Source organism: Ovis canadensis, chromosome 3 (assembly GCF_042477335.2).
Source record: "Ovis canadensis isolate MfBH-ARS-UI-01 breed Bighorn chromosome 3, ARS-UI_OviCan_v2, whole genome shotgun sequence".
Taxonomy (NCBI): Eukaryota; Metazoa; Chordata; class Mammalia; order Artiodactyla; family Bovidae; genus Ovis; species Ovis canadensis.
Genome location: NC_091247.1, coordinates 231,134,370 through 231,154,761, shown reverse-complemented (window position 1 = coordinate 231,154,761; position 20,392 = coordinate 231,134,370). Strand labels below are relative to the sequence as shown.

General features: G+C 49.7%; 1 protein-coding gene across 1 annotated transcript in view; it reads left to right on the top strand.

The window, feature by feature from the left end:
* The window catches only part of TTLL8 (tubulin tyrosine ligase like 8), a 59,910-nt gene extending 41,508 nt beyond the window's left edge, over positions 1–18,402 (top strand). The window contains exon 13 of the mRNA XM_069581805.1: positions 18,158–18,402. Coding sequence (XP_069437906.1) covers positions 18,158–18,318 — 161 coding nt within the window. The 3' untranslated portion in view covers positions 18,319–18,402. The remainder of the gene's footprint in view (positions 1–18,157) is intronic.
* Positions 18,403–20,392: the final 1,990 nt, after the last annotated feature.

Genomic DNA, 20,392 nt, shown 5'->3' with positions numbered 1-20,392 from the left:
CTGGTTGGATCTCCTTGCAGACCAAGGGACTCTCAAGAGTCTTCTTCAACACCACAGCTCAGAAGCATCAATTCTCAGCGCTCAGCTTTCTTTATAGTCCAACTCTCACATCTGTACATGACCACTGGAAAAACCATAGCTTTGACTATATGGACCTTTGTCTGTAAAGTAATTCTTCTGCTTTTTAATATGCTGTCAAGGTTGGTCATAACTTTTCTTCCAAGGAACAAGTGTCTTTTAATTTCATGGCTGCAGTCACCATCTGCAGTGATTTTGGAGCCCCCCAAAATAAAGTCTGTCACTGTTTCCACTGTTTCCCCATCTATTTGCCATAAAGTGATGGGACCGGATGCCGTGATCTTCACTTTCTGAATGTTGAGTTTTAACCCAACTTCTTCACACTCTCCTTTCATTTTCACCAAGAGGATCTTTAGCTCTTCTTCGCTTTGTGCCATAAAGGGTGGTGTCATCTGTGTATCTGAGGTTATTGATAGTTCTCCCGGCAATCTTAATTCCAGTTTGTGCTTCATCCAGCCCAGCATTTCTCACGATGTACTCTTCATATAAGTTAAATAAGCAGGGTGTCAGTATACAGCCTTGATGTATTCCTTTCCCAATTTGGAACCAGTCTGTTATTCCATGTCCCGTTCTAACTGTTGCTTTTGACCTGAATACAGATTTCTCAGGAGGCAGGTGAGGTGGTCTGGTATTCCCACCTCTTCAATAATTTTCCACAGTTTGTTGTGATCCACACAGTCAACGGCTTTGGCATAGTCAATAAAGCAGAAGTATATGTTTTTCTGGAACTCTCTTGCTTTTTCTGTGATCCAGCAGATGTTGGCAATTTGATCTCTGGTTCCTCTGCCTTTTCTAAATCCAGCTTGAACATATGGAAATTCTTGGTTCATGTACTGTTGAAGCCTGGCTTGGAGAATTTTGAGCATTACTTTGCTATGGTGTGAGATGAGTGTGGTTGTGCAGTAGTTTGAGTGTTCTTTGCATTGCCTTTCTTTGGGATTGGAATGAAAACTGACCTTTTCCAGTCCTGTGGCCACTGCTGAGTTTTCCAAATTTGCTGGCATGTTGAGTGCAGCACTATAACAGCATCATCTTTTAAGATTTGAAATAGCTCAGCTGGAATTCTATCACTTCCACTAGCTTTGTTCATAGTGATGCTTTCTAAGGCCCACTTGATTTTAGGCTGCAGGATGTCTGGCTCTAGGTGAGTGATCACACCATCGTGGTTATCTTGGTCATGAAGATCTTTTCTGTAGAGTTTTTCTATGTACTCTTGCCACCTCTTCTTAATATCTTCTGCTTCTGTTAGGTCCCTACCGTTTCTGTCCTTTATTGTGCCCACCTTTGCATGAAATGTTCCCTTGGTATCTCTAATTTTCTTGAAGAGATTTCTAGTCTTTCCCATTCTGTGTTTTCCTCTGTGTTTCCAAATTTCTTTGCATTGATCACTGGGGAAGGCTTTCTTATCTCTCCTTGCTATGGAGACAGGCTCAGTAAGTCTTTAATCCAATTTTCTGTTGATGGGCGGGACTGTGTTCCTTGTTGTTTGACCTGAGGCCAACCTATGGTGGAGGCAATGAAGACGATGGCGCCTCCTTCAAAAGGCCCCATGCAGACACTGCCACACTCAGCGCCCCCGACCCTGCAGCAGGCTGGCGCCGACCCACGCCTCCCCAGAGACGCCTGGACCCTCCCGGGCAAGTCTGGGTCAGTCTCCTGGGGGTCGCTGCCCCTTTCTCCTGGGTCCTGGTGTGTACCAGGTTCTGCGTGTGCCCTCCAAGAGTCTGTGCCCCCAGTCCTGTGTAAGCTCTGTAATCAAATCCCATTAACCTTCAAACTCAAATTCCCTGGATGTTCTCAGTCCCTTTGCCAGACCCCCAGGTTGGGAAATCTGTTGTGGGTCCTAGAACTGTTTTAACAGTGTGAGAATTTATTTGGTATAACTGTTCTGCAGTTTGTGGGTCGTCTGCTTGTGGGTCGTCTGCTTGGCAGCTCTTTGGTGGAGTTAATGGCGACCTCCTCCAAGAGGGCTTATGCCACAGGCTGTGTGACCCAGGTCTGCTGCACCCAGAGCCCCTGCCCCTGCGGCAGGTCGCTGCTGAGCCACACCTTTGCAGGAGACACTCAAACACTCAGAGGCAGGTCTGGTTCAGTCACTGTGAGGTCTCTGGGTCCTGGTGTACACAAGGTTTTTGTTTGAGCCCTCCAAGCATCTCTGGCGGGTATGGGGTTCGATTCTAAATGTGATTTTGCCCCTTCTACCTTCTTGCTGGGGCTTCTTCTTTGCCCTTGGATATGGGACATCTTTTTTTGGTGGGATCTCCTGTCGGCGATTGTTCAGCAGCGAGTTGTAATTTTGGAGTTCTCACAAGAGAAGATGAGCGCACATCCTTCCACTCCATCAATGAACAGCATGAAAAGGCAAAAAGACAGGACACTGAGAGAGGAACTCCCCACATCGGCAGGTGCCCAATATGCTACTGGAGAAGAGTGGAGACATAACTCCAGAGAGAATGAAGGGATGGAGCCAAAGGAAAAACAATGCCCAGTTGTGGGTGTGACTGATGATGGAAGCAAGGTCTGATGCTGTAAAGAGCAATATTGCATAGGAACCTGGAATGTTAGATTCATGAATCAAGGCAAATTGGAAATGGTCAAACAGGAGATGGCAAGACTAAACATCAACCTTTTAGGAATCAGTGAACTAAAATGGACTGGAATGGGTGAATTTAACTCAGATGACCATTATATCTACTACTGCAGGCAGGAATCCCTCAGAAGAAATGGAGTAGCCATCATTGTCAACAGAAGAGTCCAAAATGCAGTTCTTGGATGCAATCTCAAAAATGACAGAATGATCTCTGTTCATTTCCAAGGCAAACCATTCATTATCACAGTAATCCAAGTCTATGCCCCGACCAGTAACTCTGAAGAAGCTGAAGTTGAACAGTTCTATGAAGACCTACAAGACCTTCTAGAACTAACACCCCCAAAAGATGTCCTTTTCATTATAGGGGACTGGAATGCAAAAGTAGGAAGTCAAAAATCACCCGGAGTAACAGGCAAATTTAGCCTTGGAATACGGAATAAAGCAGGGCAAAGGCTAATAGCGTTTGGCCAAGAGAACACACTGGTCATAGCAAACACCCTCTTCCAACAACACAAGAGAAGACTCTATACATGGACATCACCAGATGGTCAACACCGAAATCAGATTGATTATATTCTCTGCAGCCAAAGATGGAGAAGCGCTATACAGTCAGCAAAAACAAGACCGGGAGCTGACTGTGGCTCAGATCATGAACTCCTTATTGCCAAAGTCAGACTGAAATTAAAGAAAGTGGAGAAAAACAATAGACCATTCAGGTATGAAAGTGAAAGTGAAGTCGCTCAGTCATGTCCAATTCTTTGCGACCCTGTGGACTGTAGACCACCAGGCTCCTCCATCCATGGGATTCTCCAGGCAAGAATACTGGAGTGGGTTGCCATTTCCTTCTCCAGGGGATCTTCCCGACCCTGGATGGTGCACTCTTTGCAAACTCTTTTATAGACTGTGGCCTGCCAGGCTTTCCTGTCAAGAAGGGGGTTTTCCAGGCAAGAATACTGGAGCATATTGGCCAATACTGGTTGCCATACCCTTCTAGAGTGCTGTATTTCCTGCTGCCTTAGCCACCAACCCCCCTGAGTACCTGGTGCTGCCAGAACCCCTGTGACCCAAGCAGCTGCACCACCTCCGCACCTGGCCCTCACAGGGGCAAACCCAAGTCCTCCAGGGCAGCCTCAGGAGCAAACCCCAGTGGAGGACCCACATGCAGAGGTGGAAATAAAACCACAGTTGAAACCCAGGGGCAGTGTGGCTAAGGAAGAAGACCCGGAACCTTCCCACCAGCTTGGCAAGCTGCAGATTAAGTCCACGCGATCAGCTAGGCAGACTCTGTGTCTGGAATATAAAAACGGGCACTGAGAGCTCCCACACAAGAAAACACACTAGTTCTGATGCCTGTGAACATTGGAAGCAAGAACACAGAGGACTAGGGCCAGATTAGAATCTGAGCTGCCCCCGCGGCAGGCCCAGGGGTCAGCATGGCGTTGGAGGGCATCCTAGGGGGTGAGGTGGACTGTGACTCCCTGCAAGGGAAAGGACTCTGACAGCAGTGACTCAAGAAAAACATTTATTATTCTTATGTTTTGACTTGTTCTGTAGGTTCTTTTGGATTTTTTTTTCTTTTTTTTCCCCTTTTCCCCCTGTCTCTGTCGTAGTTGTTAATTCTGTTGGCACTATGAAATCTAACTAAGCTTTTGAGCTTTTTTTTTTTCTTTTTTTTCTCAGTCACATTTTTTATTGTTGTTATAAACCTCTGCCTCTATATTGGGCTTTTGCAGTTCTGGGGAGTTGTTTTTTTTCTTTTTTTTTCTCCTTTTCTCTTTTTTTAAATTTTAATTTTTTAAACCTATTATTATTTTTTCTACATTTATTCCTCTGTTTGCCTTGCCTACTGTTCTTTCCCCCTTGCAGTTAATCTTTATATATGTAAATCTCCTTCATCTACCCCTGTTTAAACTTGCATATCCTTTCTGTTCTTTCTTTCCTTTCGTCTCAACATATTTGTCAGTTTTGTTTCCATTGATCTATTCCCCACTCAGCACCTTGCTTTAGTTCTGTTTTCCAGTTCCTGCTTTAGTTAGTTTTGGTCTTAGCTGGTAAATACACGTTTTGATTTCCTTTGTTTGCTGGGTCACTCTGTTGCACTTTAGTTTTGTTGGACTGTTTTGACGTTGCTCATGGGTGTATATGTGTACATGTATATTCCATCATTTTAATTATCATCTGCCTGATTTTGTAACTGCTGTTTGTCTGGAGTTCATCTTTGGTTTCTTGTTTTTGGATATTTACTTTAATCTCACTTAATGCCATAACAAACCACTTGTGGAATCTTCGTTCCTGACCTTAGATCAAGCCCTGAGCCTTTGGGGTGGGAGCACTGACTCCAGAGCCTAGATGACCAGAGAACTAACCCCAGGGAGGATCAGATAGTGAGAACTCACACAAGGGAAACCACTGGAATACAAGACCCGGCATCACCCAGCCCCCAGTAGCACCCTGTGCAGGACACGCATCTAAACAGCAAACAAAACAAAAATGCAAACCCAACCATCAGCAGACAGGATTAGCACCTCACTCAGCCTTGCCCATCAGAGGAAAAGCAAGCAAGCGAAAACTCAGCCCCAACCTCACCCTATACGAAGCTCACACAAACCGCTGGACCAACCTCAGAAGGGCAGACACCAAAAGGAAGAAAGAATTCAGCCTTGAAGCCTGGGAAAAGGAGACCTCAAACACAATAATTAAAAAAAATAATAATAATGAAAAGGCAGAGAAATACTACACAAATGAGGGAACAAACTAGAAACACAGGAGTCCAAATACATGAAGAGGAAATAGGCAAACTACCTGAAAAAGAATTCAGAATAATGATAGTAAAGATGATCAAAAACCTTGAAAGCAAAATGGAGAAAATGCAAGAATCAATTAACAAAGACCTGGAAGAATTGAAGAATAAACATGCAGAGACAAACAGCACAATTACTGAAATTAAAAATACTCTGGAAGGAATCAATAGCAGAATATCCGAAGCAGAACGAATCAGTGACCTGGAAGATAAAGCGGTGGCAATAACTTCTGAAGAGCAGAATAAAGTAAAAAGAATGAAAAGAACTGAGGGTAGTTTCGGAGACCTCTGGGACAATATCAAACACACCGACATTCGAATTATAGGGGTCCCAGGAGGAGAAGAGAAAAAGAAAGGGTGTGAGAAAATTTTTGAAGAGATTATAGTTGAAAATTTCCCCAACATGGAAAAGGAAATAGTCAAGTCCAAGAGGCACAAACAGTCCCATTCAGGATAAACCCGGGAGAAACACGCCAAGACACTTGCTAATCAAGATAACAGACTAAACACAAAGAAAGAATATTAAAAGCAGCAAGGGAGAAGCAACAAGTACATACAAGGGAAACTCCATAGGCTTAACAGCTGCTCTTTCAGCAGAAACTCTGCAGGCCAGAAGGGAATGGCAGGGTATATTTAAAGTACTGAAAGGGAAAAATCTACAACCAAGATGACTGTACCTGGCAAGGATCTCATTCAAAATGACGGAGAAATAAAAAGCTTTTCAGACAAGCAAAAGTTCAGAGAATTCAGTACCACCAAACCAGCTTTACAGCAAATGTTGAAGGGACTTATATAATCAAGAAATACGAGAGAAGAAAAAAGATCTACAACATCAATCCCCCATAATTAAGAAAATGGCAATAGGAACATACATATCAATAATTGCTTTAAATATAAATGGATTAAATGCTGAAACCAAAAGACACAGACTGGCTGAATGGATACAAAAACAAGACGCGTACATATGCTGTCTACAAGAAACCCATTTCAGACCTAAAGACACATATAGACTGAAAGTGAGAGGATGGAAAAATATATTCCATGCAAATGGGAAGCAAAGGAAAGCTGGAGTAGCAATCCTTATATCAGACAGAATAGATCTTAAAGAAGATTACAAGAGATAAAAAAGGACACTACATAATGATCAAGGGATCAATCCAAGAGGAAGACATAACAATTGTAAATATCTATGCCCCCAACCCAGGAGCACCTTAATACATAAAACAAACACTAACAGACATAAAAGGAGAAATCAACAGTAACACGATAACAGCAGGAGACTTTAAGACCCCGCTCACACCAACGGACAGATCATCAAAGCATAAAATGAATAAGGAAACACAAGTCTTAAATGATCCATTAGATGAGATGGATCTCATTGATATCTTCAGGACATTCCATCAAATGCAGAATTCACCTTCTTCTCAAGTGCACATGGAACATTCTCCAGGACAGACCACCTCTTGGGTCACAAATCAAACCTCAGTAAATTTAAGAAAATTGAGATCGTATCAGGCATCTTCTCTGACCATGCTGTGAGACTAGATATCAATCACAAGAAAAAAACTAAGAAACACAAACGGGGGTCAACAACACGTTTCTAAATAACCAACGTGTCACTGAAGAAATCAAAAGGGAAATAAAAAGATTTCTAGAAGCAAATGACCATGAAAACACGACAACTCAAAACCGATGGGATGTAGCGAAAGCAGTCCTAAGAGGGAAGCTTATAGCAACACAATCCCACCCCAAGAAATAAGAAAAACATCAAACAGACAGACTAACTTTACACCTGACACAATGCGGAAAAGAAGAACAAAACTCCCAAAATTAGTAGAAGGAAAGAAATCATAAAGATCCAAGCAGAAATAAATGAAAAAAAAATAAAAGAAACAATAGTAGAGATTAATAAAACTAAAATCTGGTTCTTTGAGAAGATAAACAAAATTGACAAACCCTTAGCCAGACTCATCAAGAAAAAAAGAGAGAAGAATCAAATCAACAAAATTAGAAATGAAAAAGGAGAGGTTACAACAGACAGTGCAGAAATACAAAGGATTATAAGAGACTATTGTGAACAACTATATGGCAATAAAATGGATAACCTGGAAGAAATGGACAGATTCTTAGATAAGTTCAGTCTTCCAAGACTGAACCAGGAAGAAACGAAAATTATGAACAATTCAGTTACAAGCATTGAAATTGAAGCTGTGATCAAAAGTCTCCCCAAAAACAAAAGCCCAGGACCAGATGGCTTCACAAGAGAATTCTATCAAGCATCCTTCTGAAACTCTTTCAAAAAATTGCAGAGGAAGGAACACTTCCAAACTCATTCTACGAGGCCACCATCACCCTGATACCAAAACCAGACAAAGACAACACACAAACAAGAAAACTACAGGCCAATGTCACCGATGAACAGAGATGCCAAAATCCTCAGCAAAATTTTAGCAAACAGAATTCAGCAACACATCAAAAGGCTCAAACAGCATGATCAAGTTGGGTTTACTTCAGAAATACAAGGATTCCTCAATATACACAAATCAATCAATGTGATACACCATAGTAACCAATTGAAAGATAAAAACCATATAATTATCTCAATAGATGCAGAAAAAGCCTTTGACAAAATTCAGCACCCATTTATGATTAAAACTCTTCAAAAATGGGCATAGAAAAAAATCTACCTCAACATACTAACGGCCATATATGATCAGCCTACAGCAGACATTACTGTCAGTGGTGAAAAACTGAACGTATCCCCCCTAAGATCAGGAACAAGACAAGGGTGTCCACTTTCTCCACTGTTATTCAACATAGTTCTGGAAGTCCTAGCTACAGCAATCAGAGAAGAAAAAGAAATACAAGGAATCCAGATCAAAAAAGAAGTAAAGTGCTCACTGTTTGCAGATGGCATGATACTGTACATAGAAAACCCTAAAAATAGTATCGGAAAATTACTAGAGCTAATCAGTGAATTTAGCAAAGTTGCAGGATACAAAAGCAATACACAGAAATCAGTTGCATCTCTAATACTAACAATGAAAAATCAGAAAGAACAATTAAGGAATCAATCCCATTCACCATTGCAACAAAGAAAGAATTAAATATCTAGGAATAAACTTACCTAAGGAGAGAAAAGAACTGTACTCAGAAAATTATAAGACATTGATGAAAGAAATCAAAGATGATATAAGCAGATGGAAAGGTATCCCATGTTCCTGGGTAGGAAGAATCAATATTGTCAAAATGACTATACTACCAAATGCAATCCACAGATTCAATGCACTCTCTATCAAATTACCAATGGCATTTTTCACAGAACTAGAACAAAAAAATTCCACAATTCATACGGAAACACAAAAGACCCCAAATAGCCAAAGCAGTCTTGAGAAAGAAGAATGGAGCTGGAGGAATCAAGCTTCCTGACTTCAGGTTATACTACAAAGCTACAGTCATCAAGACAGTAAGGTGCTGGCACAAAAATTGAAATATAGACCAATGGAACAAGATAGAAAGCCCAGAAATAAACCCATGCACCTATGGGCAACTTATTTTTGACAAAAGAGGCAAGAATATACAATGGGGCAAGGACAGCCCCTTCAATAAATGGCACTGGGAAAACTGGACAGCTACACATAAAAGAATGAAATTAGAACACTTCCTAACACTGTACACATAGCTAAACTCAAAATGGGTTAAAGACCTAAATGTAAGACCAGAAGTTATAAAACTCTTAGGGGAAAACATAGGCAGAACACTCAATGACAGAAATCAAAGCTTGATCCTCTATGACCCACCTCCTACGGCAATGGAAATAAAACCAAAAGTAAACAAGTGGGACCTGGTTAAACTTAAGAGCTTTTGCACAGCAAAGGAAAGTATAAGCAAGGTGAAAAGACAATCATCAGAATGGGAGAAAATAATAGCAAATGAAACAACTGACAAAGGATTAATTTCCAAAATATACAAGCAGCTCATATAACTCAATGCCAGGAAAACAAAAAAACCAATCAAAAAGTGGGAAAAAGACCTAAACAGACATTTCTCCAAAGAAGACATGCAGGTGGCTAACAAACACATGAAAAGATGCTCAACATCGCTCATTATTAGAGAAATGCAAATCAAAACCACAATGAGATACCACCTCACACCGGTCAGAATGGCCCTCATCAAAAAGCCTACAGACAATAAATGCTGGAGAGGGTGTGGAGAAAGGGGAATGGTCTTGCACTGTTGGTGGGAAGGTAAATTGATATAGCCGCTATGGAAGACGGTATGGAGATTCCTTTAAAAACTAGGAATAAAACCAGCATATGCCCCAGCAATCCCACTCCTAGGCCTAGACCCTGAGGAAACCAGGGTTGAAAAAGACACATGTATCCCATTGTTCACTGCAGCACCATTTACAACAGCTAGAACATGGAAGCAACCTAGATGCCCATCGAGGGATGAATGGATAAAGAAGTCGTGGTGCACATACACGGTGGAGTATTACTCAGCCATAAAAAGGAACACATTTGAGTCAGTTCTGATGAGGGGGATGAACCTAGAACCTATTATACAGAGTGAAGTGAGTCAGAAAGAGAAAGGGAAATACCACATTCTAACGCACATATACAGAATCTAGAAAAATGGTTCTGAATGAATTTATTTTCAGGGCAGCAGTGGAGAAACAGACAGAGAATAGACTTATGGAGACGGGGAGAGGGGAGGAGAGGGGGAGATGTGTGGAGAGAGTAACATGGAAACTTACATTACTGTATGTAAGATAAACAGCCAGCGGGGATTTACTGTATGGCTCAGGAAACTCAAATGGGCTCTGTATCAACCTAGAGGGGTGGGATGGGGAGGCAGATGGGAGGGAGGTTCAAAAGGCAGGGGATATATGTACACCTATGGCTGATACATGTTGAGGTTTGACAGAAAACAGTAAAATTCTATAAAGCAGTTATCCTTCAACAACAACAAAAAAGGCAGAGGAACCAGAGATTAAATTGCCAACACCCATTGGATCATAGGAAAAGCAAGAGAGTTCCAGAAAAAACATCTACTTCTGCTTTATTGACTATGTCTAATCCTTTGACTACTTGGATCACAACAAATTGTGAAAAATTCTTAAAGAGATGGGAATACCAGACCACCTCATCTGCCTCCTGAGGAATCTGTATGCAGGTCAGGAAGCAGCAGTTAGAACTGGACATGGAACAACAGACTGGTTCCAAATAGGAAAAGGAGTATGTCAAGGTTGTATATTGTCACCCTGCTTATTTAACTTATATGCAGAGTACATCATGCAAAATGCCAGGCTGGATGAAGCACAAGCTGGAATCAAGATTGCTGGGAGAAATATCAATAACCTCAGATACACAGAAGGCACCACCCTTATGGCAGAAAGTGAAGAAGAACTAAAGAGCCTCTTGATGAGAGTGAAAGAGGAGAGTGAAAAAGTTGACTTAAAACTCAACATTCAGAAAATGAAGATCATGGCATCTGGTCCCATCACTTCATGGCAAACAGATGGGGAAACAATGGAAAGTGAGAGACTATTTTTCTGGGCTCCAAAATCACTGCAGATGGTGCTTGCAGCCATAAAATTTAAAGACACTTGCTTCTTGGAAGAAAAGTTATGACCAACCTAGATAGCATATTAAAAAGCAGAGACATTACTTTACTGACAAAGGTCCGTCTAGTCAAAGCTCTGGTTTTTTCAGTAGTCATGTGTGGATGTGAGAGTTGGACCATGAAGAAAGCTGAGTGCCGAAGAATTGATGCTTTTGAACTGTGGTGTTGGAGAAGACTCTTGAGAGTCCCTTGGACTGCGAAGAGATCCAACCAGTCCATCCTAAGGGAAATCAGTCCTGAATATTCATTGAAAAGACTGATGTTGAAGCTGAAACTCCAATCCTTTGGCCACCTGATGCGAAGAACTGACTCATTGAAAAAGACCCTGATGCTGGGAAAGATTGAAGGCAGGAGGAGAAGGGGACAACAGAGGATGAGATGGTTGGATGGCATCATTGACTCGATGGGCATGAGTTTGAGCAAACTCCAGGAGCTGGTGATGGACAGGGAATCCTGGTGTGCTGCAGTGCATGGGGTCACAAAGAGTCGGACACGACTAAGTGACTGAGCTGAACTGACCGTGTCAAATCTACCAATCATTTTAAGGAGAACTGATGGCCTCATGATGCTGAGACTCCCAATCTACCCACTTGATGTATCTTGACATTTATTTACATACTATATTCTTTAGTTTTCCTAAGCAATATTTTTAGAGTGGATTTTTTTCTCATCAAATGAATTCCTATGTATCAGATGTATTTTCTATACTTTTATACGTGTATTTTTATCAATTGACTTTGCTACTTTAATAAATGGTGGGTTTTAATCTTTTTCTCTTCTCTTGGTGAGAACGTTTACTGTCGGTGACGCCAGCTCTGTGGTCAGCTGTGGCGGCCAGGTCTCACATCTGATCCTCAGGTGTCACCCACCTGCCAGCTGAGCGCTTGCCCCTCTCTCCCCACTCCCTCCTGGCAGCCACCTTTCTCTCTGTTCCTGTGAGTTTGAGTTATTTAAGATTCTACATACGAACGATATAAATGGTGTTTTAAAATTTATTTCCCAATTATTTGTGCCAATGTGTCGACGCCCCTGCGGCTCTTGCACGCTGCCCCTGCAGCCCGCCTCCTGCAGGGCTCCCCAGGAGCATCCGTCGCCTCCCTTTCCAGTCTGTCTGCCTTGTCCTGGTTCCTGCCCCCCTGCACTGAGGGGAGCAGGCAGGAGTCCACTAACGAGGCTGGAGTAAGGTCCCCACAAACACAGGCTCTCGAACAGAGGACACTGCTTGTTGGCTGGGGGTGGTTTTCTTTTCTGTTTATCATGCATACACAGGAGCTGCACCGCTCCCCCTGAATCTCCGGAGACGGTCGTGCCACTCTGCTCGTATGAGTGGCATCCATCCCCGCAGGACCGGGAGGCGGGCCTTGTCTTCCTTCGTCATCTCTCAAAGTCTGCAGGAAGAGAGGTGTTTCACTTTGTTTCTAGCATCGCCACCCCCACTGCCATCAGGGAGTGTCGCCGGGGGCTGCCGCTGTTTCCAGCTTCTCGAGAACCAGCCTGCGGCTTTGCTGAACCTCCGCTTTGCTCCCCTGGCTCTGGCGCCTGCGGTTTAATTTGTCTCCCTACAGATGTATATGCGTGGGCTTCCCTGGCGGCTCAGCTGGTAAAGAATCCGCCCGCAGTGCGGGGGACCTGGGTTCCATCCCTGGCTTGGGAAGATCCCCTGGAGAAGGGAACGGCTACCCACTCCAGTAGTCTGGCCTGGAGAATTGCATGGACTGTATAGTCCATGGGGTTGCAAAGAGTCAGACAGAACTGAGTGACTTTCACTCACTTGGGTGTGCACATATATATATTTAATTGGGGTGTAATGGCTTTAAGACGTTGGTCTCTGCTGTACAAGGAGGTGACGCAGCCATGTGTATGCTCGTGTCCCCTCCCTCGTGGACCTCCCTCCCCCCGCCCCGTCCCACTCCTCTGGGTCACCGCAGAGCAGTGAGCTGAGCCCCTGTGCCGCACAGCAGCTTCCCACCGGCTATTTAATGTTTCCAAATCAAGCAACCGACAGTGGATTAATCTCCAAAATATACAAACAGCTCATGCAGTTCAACATTAAAAAATAAACAAGCAAGCAACCCAACCAGAAAATGGGCAGAAGGCCTAAGTATCTAGAAGTTGCTTGGATCTTGATATTTGGCATTTCTTCTTTTCAGTACACGACAGGCAAGTCAAGGATGGCAGTTACCCTTTATTTTCTACTTTAACTGAATCTGAAAATTTTTTAAATGTAGTGTTTGGGGTATTATTCAGATCAATATTTTCTAATTTTCAGTACAATTCTTTGATCTCTAGGTCTTTTAGAAATCGCTTTCAATACATTCGCATCAGATTTTGTAAGCAGCCTGGATTTTTCTTGTCGGCATAATCGTGTTCCGACCGGAGCTGAGTCGCTGCAGCACCAGGCCTTCGCTGTGGGGCGTTGTGTGCGGTCAGTGCTGGTGAAGACAGCGTGCGCCGCGCTTGTCGAGTACCGCAAGCGCAGCCGGGTCGTTCAGTGTGGCGTCCACACCTTTTATGCTCTTTCTGCTTTTTCTTATCTGCATGTCCCAAGTATGATGACAACCTGTGGGGACCCATCAGCTTCTTATAATCCTGACAACTGTTGCTCTGCGCTTCTTCAGACTCTGTTATTAATTTTATCTCGGCTAGAATTTTCTCGGGTGTATCTTTTCCTTTCAGTCACTCCCTGATCTTGGGTCTTACATATTTCTGTGCATAAAATCTGATTTTTTTTTTTAGAGTGAAAGTGGGTTTATTCTGGGAGAGGCACACCCCGTAGACAGAACGCAGTCCCATCTCAGAGGCCAGAGCGCCGAAACCCTGAGTCCAAACTCGCCACTCTCCTAACCGGCGCATTTCACATTACGTCCTGTGAGATCGTCTGTGTACACAGACGGCGTGGATTGTGCACACAGATTGCTCCAGAACAATAAACACCTGCTTGCCCACACATTTCTGAGGGCCAGGGATCCGAGAGGGCCCTCACCTTGTGGTCCAAGCCCCAGGTCTCACGTGAGGTTCAGTCAAGGCTGTGGCCGAGGCTGGGTCACGTGAAGGCTTGACTCGGGGGCGGGGGGGTCCGATTTCCGAGGGTTCGCTCACCCAGACGAGGGCTGGAGGCCTCGTCCTCACCTCACGGACCCTCCAAAGGGCCGCTTGAGTGCCTTCACGGTGGGTGGAGCATCTGCAGAACAAGAAATTCCAGACAGGCCCTGGAGTCACGTCTTCTGTGGCTCAGCCTGAGAAGTCACACTGGGTCACTTCTGCCATGTTCTGCTGGCCACAAGCCCGGCCTGATGTGACGTGAGGGGTCTGCCCGGGGCCGGGGCACAGGAGGCGGGGTCCCCCGGGCGCCTTGGAGCCTCCCGCCCTCAGGACCTCTCACCTGACTGCGTCTGGTGTCTCTTTACCCTTCTCCACCTCGTGCTCCTCTTTCTCTTTGCCTTATTTTCATTAATGCTTTTGCCATTTCAGTTTCTACTCCTCCGGGTTTGGAGGTCACACACTCTGTTTCTGGGCTTTTAGCTGTTGCATAGAAATGACCAGCTGCATGCTGAGGTTAACGTCTAAAGTTCCGAAAATCCTGCTTTTATTCCCGCCCAGACAAGGCAGAGAACCTGCCTGCCAGCGCGGGAGATGTAAGAGACACAGGTTCACTCCCTGGGTCAGGAAGATCCCTCGGAGGAGGGCATGCCAACCCACTCCAGTGTTCTTGCCTGGAGACTCCCATGGACAGAGGAGCCTGGCAGGCTGCAGTCCACGGGGTCGCAAAGAGTTGGACACGATGGAGCGACTTAGCAGCAGCAGGACAATACAGTGACCTTCGGGCTTGGAGACATTAGTACTGTGTGTTCAGACCACACAGCGGCTCTCCGCCCTGCACCCTCCCCAGGTCTCAGGCTGCCCCCACGGAAGCTCTCATCTCTCCTCCGTTTCGGACTCTCACCTTGACAGAGACAGGCCAGGGGCGCCCAGCGGGGCCCTCTCAGCACCCTTCTCCTTGGCTGTCGCCGCTGCTCTCAGAGATACTCGGACAAGTGCACGGCTTTCCAGAAGCGAACTGTCTTACTTGCCTGCAAAATTTCCGACTGTTTTAAGGACGGGTCTGGGTGTGGGGTTTTATTTGTATTTATTCAAACTGGAAATCTCCAAGCTTTATTAATCGGCACACTCGTGTCTTTAATGGTTTATGAGAATCGCTCAGCCTTTAACCCTTTGAGTGCCGTCTCCATCCCACCGCCTATCCGTGCCTTGGGAGCTCGGGGGTGCTTGACCCCCTTCTCCACCCACCTCCTGTGTTCCTTCACCTCCCAGTCGCCTTCCGGTTTCCTGCGGGGCCACCCTCGTAGGCTCCTCCTCTGCCTTCCAGATCATTCTGTCCTCAGAGTCTAGAGCGCTGTGAATCCCGTCCACTGAAAGGCTTCAGTTATTATAGACTCATTTTTTAGAAACGCTGCTTTTTAATAAATTTGGCCTTTCTTTATGATTCCTTTCCTTTGCCTGAAATCTCTACATCGTATTGAAATCATGTCGTGTTCTGTGTCTGATAATTTTATCAGCTTGTGAGGTCTTAGGTCACCTTCTGTTTCTGCCGGCACTCTCACATTTTATTAGGGACGAATCGTTTTCTTTAAGAAATGGATTGCGGCGAGTCTCTGCATTCCTTCCAGGATGCGGGCACGGCCCCTCAGAGAGCCTGTGTGCCCCGGCGAACCCCGTCCTCGGGCCCTTATCTTCCATCTCCTGAGCAAGGCCGCCGGCATCACTTTAAGCTCATATATCTGAGGCTTGGTGCCCTCCGCGCCCCGCCCCAAGCCCAGGGATGAGAACTTGTCACCAGGCCTGTTTCCTGTTTGGGACTAGCTCGGGGCAATCTCCCTGGGATTTCCACCCCCGCTGCTCAGCACCAAGAACACGCTCCCTGGGGCTGGGAAGGTGTGTTTTGGGCTCACCCACGGTGCGATCTTTTGGGGTTGCCACTTTCTGAGGGGCAGGGTGTCTCTCACCCCTCGTGGGGGTGGTCTTCTGCCCCCCACACCCCTGAAGCCTTGGAACCTCGAGCCCAGGCAGTCCTGGCCCACAGGGCTGACCCCGCAGACTTCGCCTGATCACGTCTTGCTTTTTGCCTTTTGTTTATTTTAAGGTGTTTTTCATGTTTCACGGCCAGTTCAGTCCAGTCGCTCAGTCGTGTCCGACGCTGCGACCCCGTGGACTGCAGCACGCCAGGCCTCCCTGTCCATCACCAACTCCCGGAGTTTACTCAAACTCACGTCCATCGAGTCCGTGATGCCGTCCAACTGTCTCATCCTCTGTCGTCCCCTTCCCCTCCTGCCTTCAATCTTTCCCACCATCAGAGTCTTTTCCAAAGAGTCAGTTCAGGTTGCTGTTTTTTCCCAAAAGGACTGATCGGATCCAGAGCACCAGCTCCTGAGTGGACACCCCCACTTTGGGTCCTCCACGCGCTCCCCTCACGCCCCCTCATTCACCCCAGGATGTGCAGCACAGGGCTCCCCTGTGTCTCAGTGCTGCCCCCCCACGCCCCACCCCCACCCCCGCCAGCCCCTAACGGACAGCGCACTGCCCCTCTGCCCTGAGGGCCTAGCCCTTCCCGGGTCTGGCCTGGCCAACCCACCGCCATTAGGCCTGGACTGCACAGACCTGCCCCTTGGCCTCTGCGCCTGCTCCCCTGAGGACAGGGCCCCCGCCCCGGCTTTCTGCACCCCCACGTGCCGTGCAGGCCCCGGCACACCCCTTGGGACAGGCTAGCTCCCGTCCCTGGGGAGGCCCCGTCCCTGGGGAGGCCCCATTCCTGGGCTCAGGCTCAGCGCTGCTCCAGGCTCCGGGAAGTGGCGGGCTGCTTTGCATAGGAACCGGGTGGCCCCTCCCACCCCGCCTGCCCCTGGGGAGAAGTTACTCAGCCAGGCTACCAGCAGGGCTGCTGGTGGCTCCCGCTGGTGTGGCAGCTCAGCCCATGGCACCCCTGGGCTGGGCCCGAGGCCAGGAGAGCCTGGGGACGCCCCCACGCCCTCGCCAGCCCAGGAGCAGGCTGCAGCTCGCCTGGAGCCGGCCTTGGCCTGGTAGCCCCAGGCTGAGTCATGGCAGGCGCGCGGGGGAGGGGTGAGCGCGCACTGCGGGTCCCTAAGAAAGATCTCCAGCTTCTTGGAGGGCACTGACCCCACCTGCTGGCTGGCTCACGCCCCTGGTCTGTTGGAGGAACTGGAGAAATCCTGGAGAAACACCAGCACTCAATGGGGCTCCAGGCGCCCAGGCTCTGCAGGGTGGGGCCGGAGGAGTGTGTCCTTCTGGAGGACGAGGCCGCTGTCCGAGCAGCAGGGGAGGAGGCAGGATGGGGGTGGAGAGCCAAGGTCCCGCAGTCCCATCCTGTGCCCACAGGGCCCTGGAGCCAACACCCGCATGGTCAGCCGGCGTCCGCGCCGGGTCTCCTAAGCGGGCCCTGCTCCCGAGGCTGGACCCCAGGTGGGCTTTGGGGGAGGCTCGTGGGTGCCAATGGGGCTGTGCGCTCCAGCCATCCACAGTGTGCTCATAACCTCCTAGGAGAGTCCCCGGGTTTGCTCACTGCCCCTAGCTGGGACTCCTCTCCTGGGGCGGAGAAGATGAGCACGGGCCCCAGGGCCTCGCCCCCTGGCCTCGAGTGGAGGTCCCGGCTTTTCTGGGAGCGGGGAGCGAGTGGGCTTGGAAGCCAGCTGGGACTGACCTCCGGGGAGACCAGCGCCTCGCAGGGGGTGAGGGCTGCCCTGAGCGGGGCGAGTCCGAGGGGGACACGCCCTGGGACGCAGAGTCTCAGAGATCCGTGACTGTGCCCAGAGACGAGGTTCTGGGGCAGGGCCAGTGGGCCTGGTCTAGGGTGGCGGACGCCACTTCGCGGACTCACCGGAGCAGTCTGGAAGCTGGTGGGTGGCCTGGGGGGCGCGGTAGGGCGCGGGCGGGCGGGGCCTGGTGGGTGGGCGTGGCCGGGGCTGGGTGGGCGCGATCCGGGCGGAGGGCGCCGTCCCGGGCGGTGGCGGGCTCGGTCTCAGGGCCCTCCTCACCCTCTCTCTCTGCTGCAGGGCTGCCAAGGGCCCTCCCAGCGCCCTGCCTGGTGTGCCGTGGCTCGCTGCCGCCCGCCGGTCCCTGCAAGCGCTGCCGCTCCTTCTGCGCCGCCATCCTGCAGGGCGCCTCCTTCGTGCCGCTCGGCGACGAGCCCGGCAGCGGCCTGTGGACCCCGTGACGCCGAGCACCGCGGCCGGAGCGACGCGCCCGGGCCCCGCGGCCTCCAGAACGTGGCTCGTTCCTTTGAAAACCTCCACGTAGATGCGGGACCTTGCATACAGAGCTATTTTAGCGAACCTGTGCACCCTCACCTTGGTATTTCTTACGGAGCCTGGGCCCCCGGCCGGCTGCCCGCAACCCAAGCCCACCTGCACCCCGGCCCCCCCTGCACCCCACCCTGAGCCACGTCCCCACGCCTCCCTCCCAGTCCGCACCCCTGCCCTGGGGGAGGTGGACTCTGCCCTGGGTGCCCCTGCCCAGGCACCCTCCTCACTGGAGGGCGCCCTGTCCCCAGAGGCCCCTTGTTCACTCATTGATTCAACAAAAGTCTGGCTGTGCTGCTCCAGGTTCTTTGCACCCGAGCGTCTCCTTCCAACCTGGTGCTGAGCAAGGGGGTGAAGGGGCGCCCGCACTAGGTCAGACCCCTCAGAGTCCACCGCAGGTGGCCTTTCGGGCCCCCGGGCCGTCCGTGGGCCGTGCAGGCTGCAGAGACCGGAGGCGGGTGAGCCTCCGAAGCATCTCGGCTCGGGCTGGGGCGTCCCAGCCACCCGCGCCTGCAGGGGCTGGGGAGCCCCAGAGGACAAGGGTCCATCCCCACCACGCTTCTCCCCATGAAGCCACATGGTGGCTGCGTTTCTGATCCCCTGCAGCCCCTCTGTACTGGCACGACGTGCTCCGGACCCCGGGGGTGTTGGCTGGCAGGGGGGCCAGGACCGGGGCCACGTGGGGCCTCCTCGCTCCAGGAAGGGCCGGTGCCCATGGAGTCCCTGGGTGCACAGTCCCCACCTTCCCCCAGGTGAGAAAGCAGGTGGCAGCCTCGGGCATTCACCGGCCTCAGGCTGGTCCTGCCCGCTCGGCCTGGTGGACAGTGGGCACGCAACCTGTGGCCCTCCTGACCGGAGCCATCTGGCTGACCCAGGGAGCTCTGGCAGCCTGACTCAGAGGGGACCAGGCCAGGGGCAGCGGGGGAACTAGCACCTGGACTTCCCGGCCACCCCAGACGCCCCGGCCAACAGCTGACCGCACCCCACAGGAGACCACAGGTGAACGCTGCCCAGACGGCTCCACCCGCCATCGGCTCTGCCTCCCAACGGCGGGGGAGGGCAGCCCACAGCTGCTTCGGGCTGGGGCAGGGAGGCTGCGCAGGGGACTCTGGCTTCTGGATGGGGTGGGGGCACAGGTGGCGGGGACCGTGGTCCTGGGTGATGTTTGCCGGCGGGCCCCACGCCGGGTTTCCCATGTTGGTTCCTGCCTCTTGAGGCTTGAGTCCACAGCCCGTCTCAGGTCAGACGAGGGGGCGACAGGCAGGTGAGCAGCCAGGGCAGCCCTGGGGGTGCCCAGGGAGCCCGCCCAGGGGTGCTGCCAGCTGGGTCTGCTCCCCTCCACGCGCGTGGCACCCTGTTGGGGCTCCAAGCAGATCCCCAGCTCCCTGGGCCCTGGAGGGGGTCTCTGGGCTCTCCAGCAACTCCCTCTTTTCCATGCCTCTGACTCAGGGGACATGCCCTCGGGGCCAGAGGTGCTCAGACCTGCCAGCCAGTGCAGGAGGCAGGCTGGACCCAGGGAGAAGACCAAGGAGCCCTGAGCCACACCTCAGCCTAGGCCTGGGGGCAGGCAGGGCGCTGTGAGCGCCTGCGTGGTGGCCTCTCTGCAGAGGACCCAAATGCAGAAGGGGCAGAGTGCACTCCCTGCACGAGTCAGGCCCCAGAGTCGGCCTCGGGGTAGTGCTCTCTAGGGTGTGGACAGTGAAGCGAGGGCTGAGCAAAGTGGCGCTGCCTCTCACACCCAGAGGAGGGACGGGCACTCAGGACTGCAGGGGTGTCCCAGGCTTATGGGAGCTGGGGCTGGCGCCAGGGACGGCTCCCACCTCTCTGCCAGCCCCGCTGAGCTCGACGACCCGGGCACAAGCCACCTTCCATCCCTCGACTTTGGGACAGAGGCCTGAGAGAAGGGGGGACACCGAGGAGCCGTGGGGGGTGCAGGGTGGCTCCCCGAGCTCACAGGCCCACAGTCAGCCTTGCCCCAGCTGCCAGCCC